Consider the following 11265-nt stretch of genomic DNA (forward strand, 5'->3'; position numbering starts at 1 on the left):
TGGTCACAAGGAGGAACCCCCCCCCCCCTTCTCAGTGACAAGCTCACGGTGTCTGTTTTGCAGGTTATCAGAAGAACCATCTTCTCTGGGTCTAACCCCTCGTGGGAAACAGCTATCTAACCCCCAGGTTACCCGTAATCTGCCCGGGGTCAGGTTAGTGTTTCTTCAGGTTGTCAATAGTGTTCTCGTGTTTGTACGAGTGAAGTAGCTTATCCACCTAAACAATCCAATGACTTCAAAAATTAGCCTTTCATATGACTATTCCAAAAAAATAAATACTTAAGACTGAAAGCTCTTATGATCAAGATGAAGAATCAAACATACGTCTAATACCAAAGTGGAATGTTGGGTCGTCCCGGCTCTTGAAAAGATAGAATCCTTAAGTATAGGAGTCCCAAACATCAATTTATTATATAATAGTTCACCACTCACTTATTGAGATTAGGGGTGTAACTTAGCTTAGTTGAACTTGAGCTCGGCTCCTTTTGACTTAAAAGAGCTCGAGCTTTTTATTATTTATTAACTCATTTACATTCGTTTTTAATTACTTTTTATATATTTTGTGAAAACCCTTAAATGGGCATAAGCTTGACTCGAACTTGTGTGGCACCTTAAACAAGCCAAAGCTCGGTTATGTAACGTAAAATTAGTACATAGATTCTAGCAAGGTAAAACTTAAAAATATTCGAGGCTCGTTAAAATCCACAAACCTACACGAGCTTAAAGCTTTCCATACCAGGCTCAAACTCAGGCCTTATAACCAAACAAATTTTATTTGAGACTCAGACTCAATTCAAAAACTTGTAGAATAAAAACATAACTACTATAGGGACCATTAGCATAACTTTACAAAAACCTTATTCGAAAAGCTTTATGTTTTATTGTTTAACCAAAATTCGTGTGAAACGTGAGATGTCGGTGAATGACAAACAACGCGGGACCCAATCCATGAACCGGGCGTTACATGTGACCGTGGACCCCACTTTCTCATTTATGTTGCAAGCTAATAAATATTTATAATAATATTATTAAATTAATAATAATAATAATAATAACTCGCTTCACATTTACTCCATCCCTGTTCCCTCCTATATATGTTTCTTTTTCCTTTTATCACCTACACCGCACCCCACCACACCCTCCCATACACCTTCACCCTAAATAATATCACCACCATTTCCTCTTAAACCTTCACCTCCAAAAAAAAAAAATTAATAATAATAAAAACACCTACACACAAAAAAAGCTTTTGATGGTACGGTTATTGTCGATGGAGTTACAGGTTAGTGTTCTTTTTATTATGTCTGTTACTTTGGTTTGAAAAGATTAAGGTTTTTTGTTGTGTCGGTTTCTAGGTAAGGTGTGTGTTTAAGGTTTGGTCTTTGTTTTGTTTTCCGGTGGCCGGTTTTTTTTTAGGGTAAGTTTTGTTGGCGGCGGGATTTGACGCTACGACGTCGTTTTCGTTTTTTTTAAAAAAAAGAGAGTTCGAAATATTCGGTTACCAAAACACGCGTTTTATTTTTATTTTTATTTTATTAATTATTAAAAATTAAAATGTTGTGAAGTGTTAACAAACTTATTTTACCTGTTACCTTTTATTATTAAATTTATTATAAAAATTTTATTGTATAAATTAACTGTTTTGCATCCGTTTGTTTTCTGTCTTGATAATGTGATTTGATTTCTATAAAAAAATATTATAATAACTAGAATATGTTAATGTGATTAAGATTATTTTAATTATTATTATTACAATTGTTATTATTTTTCTTGATTGCATTTGCACATGTTCACATTAAAAAAAAGAGGTGGAAAAGAAATGAACCATTTATTTTAAAATTTAAATTTTATATAAGGAAAAGAAATGAATTAAATTACATTTGTTCTTTTTTAAAAAGAAAGTTGGAAATATTCGGTTACCAAAACACGCATGGTTGTTAATTGTATTTCCTTTTTTCATGTATATATCACGATTGAAATAATGGGCTGTCAACTTAAAATTATTTAAAAAAAATGGGTGAATATGTAACAGTAAAATTATTTATAAAAAAAATGATAAGGTTGACTTTGTAAAATAAAAAGGCAAAATCTTTGTTGGAACAGTAGTCTCATGTCTGTCCCATGACACATACATGATACAACTTATGATAAAGATTTACACAAGTCCAAATCTTTGTTATTAATTATTTCATATGGGTATTTATTTGACTATTTGCCTATTTTAGTTTTCTAGCAATTTTACAAATTTATTACTTTTGTTAAAAACTTGTTATATAACAAATGCTATATTAAAAATAACTTAAAAGAGTTTTTCTTCCAGGATAAGAGAATGTGCAAGGCTGAATTTGGGTTTTCTGGCGTGACGGTCGATTGTAATAATAACAGTAATAATAACGATAATATTAATGATAATAGTAATCGTAGCGCGTACGATGAGGATTGGGACATTTTGAATATGTTAGATTTACCGATGGAGGGTTTGGAAGGAGATGGATTTGCGGAAGATTGGGCTCAACTCGGGCCTATACCTTCTGAGGTTTTATCGGAGCTCGAGTATCCTATGCTTGTAAGTATTTTCACACGTGTCAATATATTATTGGTTCTGAAATGATCTGGCCCGTGTATAAACGTTAGCCCGTTTTTGCAGAGTAACAAAATTCAGTCCTTTCAGGCACCTAGCCCAAATTCAGTCCTCGAAAGCCGCAGTTCCAGCTCGAATAACAAAGGCGTCTCGTTTGGAGTCGAACTCTCGATTCCCGTGAGAACCCGAACCAAACGTTTGAGACCGACGTTTAATCCATGGTTAATGTCTGGTTTCATAGTACTTTCAAAGAACGACGAAAAGCGGAAGAAATCATTTTCGAGTGTCGAAAATGAGAATGTTGTGGGGAGTAAGAAATGTGCACATTGTGGAGTTACCAAAACCCCACAATGGAGGGGAGGCCCAATGGGCCCTAAAACGCTTTGCAATGCGTGTGGGGTCCGGTACCGGTCTGGAAGGCTTTTCCCCGAGTACCGTCCAGCTGCAAGTCCAACGTTTGTTCCGGCTCTGCACTCGAATTCTCATAGGAAGGTGATAGAGATGAGGCAAAAGACGGTCATGTAAGCGGGATCGATATTTTGAGTAATGGTGATGATATTGTACAAAGATGAAAGGAAACAAGGATTCATTTGGGGGTGATTAGTATTATGGTTTAGATCTAGCATATGTTACAGTTTTGGTTGTTAGGAGTAGTTAAATGTGACATTGTTACAGTTTTAGTATTGGTTTTAGTTTTAAACCATTTTATGTTACTTTGTCCTAGTAGGTTTTTTGAATGATCACAGTTTCATATTTAAAATCTTGATTTGTGATATGTGCTAGTAACAGAAAATGATCAGTTCTTTCATTTTGTTAAAAAAAGTTGAGTGTTGACGAATGAACGAGCATGAACATGCTTTGTCTGTGGTTGTTTGATTCATCTACATGGCTCGCACAAATGACGTTCACAAAGGAGATACAAAGGTTTACCTTAGTGTGCTCGATGAAAAGTGTAAATTCGGGTTACGGGGCGCTTTGAATTGACCCCAAATATTTGTATATCCTGGTTAGGATTAGAATCTTTGTCAATAATAAAAATATGGGTCATGTCGCGTTCCACAATTCAATCCGTCAATCCAATATGATTGACACCCCTAGTCGGGTTATTATAACATCTTGGAAGAGAATGACGGGAAGTGATAACCACATCTAGAGGTGTACAAAACCGGTTTTTAATCCAAACAGAATCGGTTTTGGTCAACGGATAGTCAAAACCGGTTTGACTCATACCGGTTCAGTTTATAAACCGGTTTAGAAGCAAGATAGGCAGGCCTGGTCACGTCGTTTCGGTCGTGTTTATATACCAGTTTTCTCAAACCGGTTCGGTTTTAAAACCGGTATGGTAGATCTTAAGGGGAACCGATCCTTAAACTGATGGTTTGGGTTGGTTTGAAACCGTTTTGGGTAAAACCGGTTTTTCTGTACACCTCTACAGTCTAACCACATCTTCACAGCTTGCATCTTAACAGTAGATACTCAGTATTGGACCCAGCCCAATGTGATCCCAAGTTGGCCCAATTTCAGTAACCCCAAATCAAGGCTAGCTATTAAGGTTAAGGTCCAACAGCCTCATAAAACATTTATTTAAGTTTTAATTAATTTACAAATTATCCAACACATGGTAACAACCTATAAAACATGTTAGAAGAAAGGCAGTATGGTTTTTAAAGCATAAAATTCCAAGTAAACATACAATTCATAAAAAAATATTTACAATTTCACCATCAATTTTAATAACTTTTATTAAACTAAAGAAAAATTACAAGTTTGTCCCTTCATCTTTAACTATATATTAATTTTCAAAAAACTTTATACTAGCTTTCTCCTACAATTTTTAAACGGGCTATAAATGCTATAACTTTTTCATAACTTTATATTTTTTAAAAGGGTCGTACCATAATTTGAGTATGGTACTGTTGTAGTTTTTTTTAGAGAAATCTGCAATTTGCCTCCCTGGTTTATATCGTCGCGCGATGGGTTAAACATTGAAAAATATTTTGCGAACTTTGGACCATTGGATTTCTCGGGCGGGTTTTTTTGACTCCTATCATCAGTTGACCGTCCTTTGACTGTTAATGGTGAAGGGTAAAGTTGTCATTGTCATAATAATAATAATAATAATAATAATAATAATAATAACAACAACAATGATAATAATAGAGCAGCTCATCTTCTCAACCATCATCATCATCATCTTCCCAGTCATCTTCTCAGTCCATCATCATCATCTTCTCAACCAACATCATCATCTTCACAGTTCATCATCATCTTCTATATTAACCCCATATCTTATCAGATCTACGATTTCTTCTACCTTCAAAATCCCCAATTCAATCCAATTCCAAACCCTAGATTAATAACATCCTCACAGTCTTCTACGACAACACCGCCACCATAACAATAACCACAACCCCAACACTCAGTCCCATAACCTTCATCGTCGCCGGCAACGCCATGATTCCAGCGCCGATTATGGTCGGGGACAGGTTCATCACCGCACCCGACATCGATGCTCCGTTAAACTAATTACGGGTGGTGCTATGTTTCTTGGCGATTAATGGGGTTTTGTCGTTGACTGTGATTATGTTGCTGCCTTTGTCTTTCTTTTTGCTGGTTTTGAGAGATGGGTGTTTGGGTTTTTTGGTTGAAGATTGGATTTTTATGATTTGTTGTGTAATTGGGCTTTTGGGTTGGTGGTAAAATGAGTGGAAATGGAAGATGAATTATTGCAGGTAAGGTGTTCGATGAAAAATATATATTATTAGTGAGATTTTTGACATGATTCATTTCACACTCACAATTTAACAAATAATTACACATCACCAGATCTATTCCAATTCCAATTCAATCCTTACTTACTTACAGAAAGATGATTAATACTTACTGTTGTTGATAATTGATAGATACATATAGATATAGTGAGGGTGAGAAATCAGTTGGAATACGACGATGATGGTGAGTGGTGGTGTTTCAATTTTAATGGTGAATATATATTACATATTGTATAGATTTATTAAATGTTAGCTCATCTCAAATGGTTGGTGTTGTGTGTTATTAAACTGGGGGTCGTGGGTTCGAACCCCACCCTTTACACGAAATTTGGATATTTAGTTTTATGATTAATTATAGGCTTAGGGGCAAAATGGTCATTTCAACATTTTTTGGTCAGTCAACTCACGGTCAACTGACGGCAAGGAGACATACTGACCCGCCAAAATTTCACAGTGGTCCAAAGTTCACAAAATCTTTTTCAGTGGTTAACACATCGCGCGACGATATAAACCAGGGAGACAAAATGCAGATTTCTCTTTTTTTTTAAATTAAAAAAATAACATGTTACATGTGGGTATTCACAACTCGGTTTTTGACGGTTTTAGGTGAGCCAAGTCGTTAGTAACGATTTTTTATCATCGAAAATTGAAACTGAAACCGAAATTTAAGGAACAAAACCAGCCCTGAAACCTAAACAATGATCAACTCAAACGGTTTTAAGGTTTAAAACTAAATCATGAACACTCAGAGCATTCACAGCCCATTCCGTATATTTTTTCCCTATAATTTAGCTAAAAAACAGAATTTCATAAATTTATCTATCATGTTTCAAAATTCTTTCACATTCTATTCCTATTCATATCCATAAATTAATTCTTTATTATTTTTTTCTTTTATGTTTTGTTATATAGTAAATGGTGATTAGAGGATATGTGATATATTATATGGTATGGATCAAAATTGAGTCCCTATATTTATGGTTTTACTTTAGTTGCCATATAACTCATCCATATAATAGGGAATGGATTGGAGATGTGATTTTGATGATTTTCTTAATATTTACCCTAAATTATATAGGTTTAACAATTTTAAAGAATGAGTTAAGAATGCTCTCATATATGTTACATGATTACCAGGGTCTGTGTACCGCATCACACGGTACCCATCTAGTAAATAGTAAATAAAACGGTCGCCTGGCTACAATAACCTAGTTCATGTTTGTGGTTCGGGATCATTTCATTTGTTTTCAGGTGTGGGGTTTTGTTTTTGTTTGTAGTATTCGAACTAGTTTTTTTGCTAGTCAGGATTTTGTTCTCATAAAAGTTTATTTGATACAACAAAAGTAATCCTCTTTCTCGATTTCTCTCCTATATTGTAAGCATACACACAATATACATCCTGTTTCATTTTTATTATACTATATTTATCCTTTAATTAATCATAGATTTTGGCACTGGTCTTCTTTCCCGGTAGTGTGAGTGTGACCCACAAATCCACAATCAATGTTAGTCCAACTGGGCCTGGGTCAAGATGGGCCCACTTGTAGTGTAATCTACATTTGTTTTCACAAATTATTGAGTGGCATGTCCACGTCTAAAGTATTATATCTCTATTTTTATTATGTATTTTTTTTGTTCAAATAAAAAGTTAACAAGAAAACATAAAGGCCTTGATGGAAGACTTCCATTGTCTATGAGCTACAATCCAATTCTCTAATGAAGTTTTTGAGTTCCTATATATAATGTCGCTACACCTTAAGGGAACGTTGGGTTTGCGGTGTGCATCGGGCCAGATAACCACCACCTCAAGTTGTATATGAAGGAATTAATCCTGATTGTTTTCACATGTGCAACATACATTTGGATATATTGTATAGAGCCAGCTTGTTAATCGAATTTAGAGTTTCGAGTTGATATAGTTAAAAATAGAGGTTGAAGATTATTATGGTTATTATATATGGTAGTAAGTATAAATAGACGTTTAGTGTATGGTTACTTGTTTTATTATTATCTCACACACAAACAGATTATGTGTTATTATTATTTTTACTCATCTTTGCTAGGTAGTATCACACTTTAATTCTAAAGTTTAGTACACAAATGTTTTCTTTGAATGATGTCAAAGATTGCCACTATCATGTTACTGGTTGTTGGGGCCTTGGAGATGTGTTGTTGAAGCATGATCTTGAGTGGAACCTTTTCTCCCACCAAATTGATCAAAAGGGTGGACAACATAGTACTTGACTACTTTTTCATGTTCTTGATCTTGTTTCATTCATACCATGCATGAAAGAAGTTTAAATGAATCTATGATGAGCCTATTCAATAATGATAACTCAAGGGTCCCAAGCATGTGTGTTGTACCTTAATATTCAAGTTACCAAACTGATTATATACACAAACATCCAACTTTTTTACTCTTTTTTTCTTCCATGAGAGCACATTCACACGAGTGACAAATTATACGGGCATGTTATATGACATATATGGTATGCGAATAAGGCTTATACAAGTTTTGTTGTTAAAATTAAATAAGTTTATAGGAGTTGTTATACAAATCATTTGTGAAAATTATGCCGCCATGCAATTATACTAAAAGTGACTAATATAACAGTAGTGTGTAGTGTCAAAAGTTATACTACTGTATAACCTTATACAATCCGTATAACAAAAAAAGGGTACGTGTGCTTCTATTTCAACACCTTTAAAATTCATGTTTAGCTAGCTAAAACACAGTTAGAAAAACAACTAACACGTACATAACGTTATATTTGATACCATTAGAAAAATGTTACTAACCTTCAAACCCCGTTATTTCCCACACTGCGTTTCTAACTCTCCTCAAATCTCTTCCTTTCAAAGTCCTTCCGATCCCTTCATAAACCGAAAACGACCCGATTCGCCTCCTCGCCAGCAACTCATGCGGCGGAATTCGATCATAAACCGACTTATTATTATTATTATTACTATTATTATTAATATTATCTTCATGATCCTCACTCCCTTTCAGTATCTTAGACCATTCCGGACCACTCTCCGTAGCGGTTCCTCTAACCGCACCTTGCTTTACCGAAGTCCTTTTCGTTATCCGTGAAGACGACACAGTTTTAGGCAACTCCATGGACACGTTCCACACGTCCGATTCGTCTAGCTCAAACATCGAATCGGTCCCGATAATACCAACATTGTTCATTTCGCCTAGGTAGTTTGGTTTAACAAAGTAACTCTTTGATGCTGCCATTAAAACAAATTAGTTTGTTTATACAATTGTTGAATAAGAATAATATTGAAGTGATCGTGTTAGTGTGGTTTTATACATAGTTTTATATATATATATATATATGCTTCAATGTTTCAATGTGTTTGGATATTACGTGGCTTGATGTGATTGGGTGGGTCAAGTGGTTCCTACATATTTGTTTTCCAGTCTTATCCGAATTTGATTGATTTAAACACGGCAAGTGTTGTGTTTGGTTAAATAAGTTGGATTCGTGGATAGGGGTAAAAATGTAAAATTGAGATTATGGTTATCAAGTTTGTCGTGACTTGGGGTTGTGTGGACTGTGGATTGCTTCTCTGGCACACGGATAAGAATCAGCACACGTGTTCCTTTAGTCATTGTGCCACGTGGGATGTACGTTAGTTGAACATGTTCAAGTATCAAGTGACGAGTGAGGACAGGGCCATTGGGTTTCGCTTGTGAGTTGTTATGTTGTATTAGATTGTGGTAAAGATGTAGGGATGTTATATGCATACATAATTCTTATGGTGTGTTTATATATGTTTATACAACTTGTATAGATATTGTGTACATCAATGAATCAGAGACGCAACTTTTTGTAGTCTATACGAGTTGTATCATATACGCCTTGATGTCTCGTATGATATTTTGTGGCCCTCTATGCCTTGTAAAGGTCCTATACGCTTCGTATAGTACTTCGTGTGTGAGCTATATGTCTCGTTTGGGCTAATATGAGTCATATTGTTATTGGGGATGAACTGTATGCCTTGTATAAGCCTGTAGAAAGCATAATATTTTTTTCTTGTTCATTTTTTTTTCAAAATGTTCAACTTGTGTATATTTTTGTCACCATCGACTAACACCATCTGATGGTGATGCATGTATAATCTGTATAGCCCTATATGAGTTATATATGACTCATACGATGTCCAGATGTAAGCCGTTATTTCAAGCCAAAAATCAAAAATTATCATTATAGATCACGTACCACTAGTCCACCCACTTTTAGTTTGACCAACAAAATTTTGTTTACTCTAAAACTAAATGGTAGTAAATCGCAATGTCAATAATAAGTTCCTCTTCGTAATAAACAAATAAATTAAGAGTATGTATAAGACGGCCCGTTTTGGAGCATTATCCAGGGTGTCCGTCACTCATGAACACCATAACACAATCGGGGGAGGGGGGGGGGGGTAAGGAGGTTTGGATATTGTCTCTAAAAACTTTACCATACATATCGGGTTCGTGCCAGGGTATAGAACTGTGTATTTCAACAACCGGGTATTTGAATACCCTATTTTTGGGTATTGAAATTTTTCCGAGTTTTTATCGAATATAGATTGGATTTTTTAAGGGGTTACACCTTCTATGGGTATTTTCGGGTGTAGATCAGGTATTTGAAATGCCCGGTTTTGGGTATTGGAAAAACCTGGTTCCGGGTACAAATCAAGTCTGGTTCGGGCACGAGTTTTGAACTGAAATACATACCATAACCATACCCTACGGGTAGAGTCGGGTATTAAAAACCACGTATAAAAATCAGTTCCAAAAATTTCTTTTCATGTCCGGTTCTAGGTTCGAGTTTTTTTGTGTAGTACATGAATAAGAAGTAAAAAATTAGAAAACATGGTACTTGATTATAAAACCTAGTCTCTCTCTATAGACCCACCCCACCTACTTGCAAAAAGCCCATATATCCCTTCAAAATCAAAACACTAAAACACATCAAATCCCTAATCCACCTTCTTCCTCTCATTCACCTCACCTGAAATCCTAACAAACCTGCAACAACAATGCCGCCAAAGTTCGACCCATCCCAAGTCGTGGAAGTCTACGTCCGCCAAAGTCTCTGTCGTACCATCAGCTGCTGCACTGGTGATCAAAGCGTTAAAGGAGCCTGAGAGAGATAGGAAGAAGGTGAAGAATATTAAACATAGTGGGAATATATCGTTGGATGATGTGGTTGAGATTGCTAAGGTGATGAGGTCTAGGTCGATGGCTAAGGGGTTGGAGGGTACGGTTAAGGAGATATTGGGTACGTGTGTTTCGGTCGGGTGTACAGTTGATGGGAAGGATCCGAAAGACTTGCAGCAGGAGATTGCTGATGGTGATGTGGAGGTTCCACAGGATTGAGGTGTGTGTGTGATTGTTTTGTTATAGTTTTGGGATGTTTCTGGATAATGAGTGTAAGACTTTTCGTTTCGGTTTTATGATACGTTTTAACAGTTTTATATGCTTTGTGGTTTTGAACTACAATCATGTGTGACATTGTTCTATTGAGTTATGAAATTGTGAATTGTAGTTTTAAGTTAGTTTATAAAGTTAGGTTCTTGATGATAGTTGGGGGTGTAAATGACCTCAACTAGACTAGACTCGAGCTCGGCTTGTTTAGACTTAGGTGAGTCTGAGCTTGGTGTGTTTTGAACTTTTTTTAAAAGCACTCGCTTCTTGCGCCTAGGCCTATTTTTCAGACGATGCTCAAAAAATGCGCTTCTAGTTCTTAGGTGAGCGCTTTGGCGTTGTTTAGGATAGGAACATGAGAAGATAAAAGTCGGGCAAAAGAGTTCAAAACATATCATGCTCTCTTGCAGCCGGAGATTGCTGATGGTGATGTTGAGATTCCACAGGATTGAGCATTGGCGAAGCTTCATTGTGGCCCGGGGTGGCCCCGC

At 35.8% G+C, this 11265-nt stretch overlaps 1 protein-coding gene across 1 annotated transcript; it reads left to right on the forward strand.

The window, feature by feature from the left end:
* Positions 1–1037: 1037 nt before the first annotated feature.
* Positions 1038–3340, forward strand: LOC143537200 (GATA transcription factor 11-like). The gene is made up of 3 exons (XM_077031024.1): positions 1038–1282; positions 2321–2566; positions 2648–3340. The coding sequence occupies exons 1-3, from the start codon at positions 1253–1255 to the stop codon at positions 3104–3106; spliced, it is 735 nt and encodes a 244-aa protein (XP_076887139.1). The 5' UTR covers positions 1038–1252; the 3' UTR covers positions 3107–3340.
* The last annotated feature ends 7925 nt before the right edge of the window (positions 3341–11265 follow it).

The sequence above is a fragment of the Bidens hawaiensis genome, unplaced genomic scaffold (assembly GCF_021521415.1).
Source record: "Bidens hawaiensis isolate Kalapana, Puna unplaced genomic scaffold, B.hawaiensis_p1.1 tig00011151_1, whole genome shotgun sequence".
NCBI classification, from domain to species: domain Eukaryota; kingdom Viridiplantae; phylum Streptophyta; class Magnoliopsida; order Asterales; family Asteraceae; genus Bidens; species Bidens hawaiensis.

Bases quoted from the DNA above. Each gene is read 5' to 3' on its own strand.
- LOC143537200 (XM_077031024.1), top strand. From the start codon at position 1,253: ATGGTACGGTTATTGTCGATGGAGTTACAG. The intron at 1,283-2,320 runs GTTAGTGTTCTT...TTTTTCTTCCAG, and splicing joins TATTGTCGATGGAGTTACAG to GATAAGAGAATGTGCAAGGC. The intron at 2,567-2,647 runs GTAAGTATTTTC...CCGTTTTTGCAG, and splicing joins AGCTCGAGTATCCTATGCTT to AGTAACAAAATTCAGTCCTT.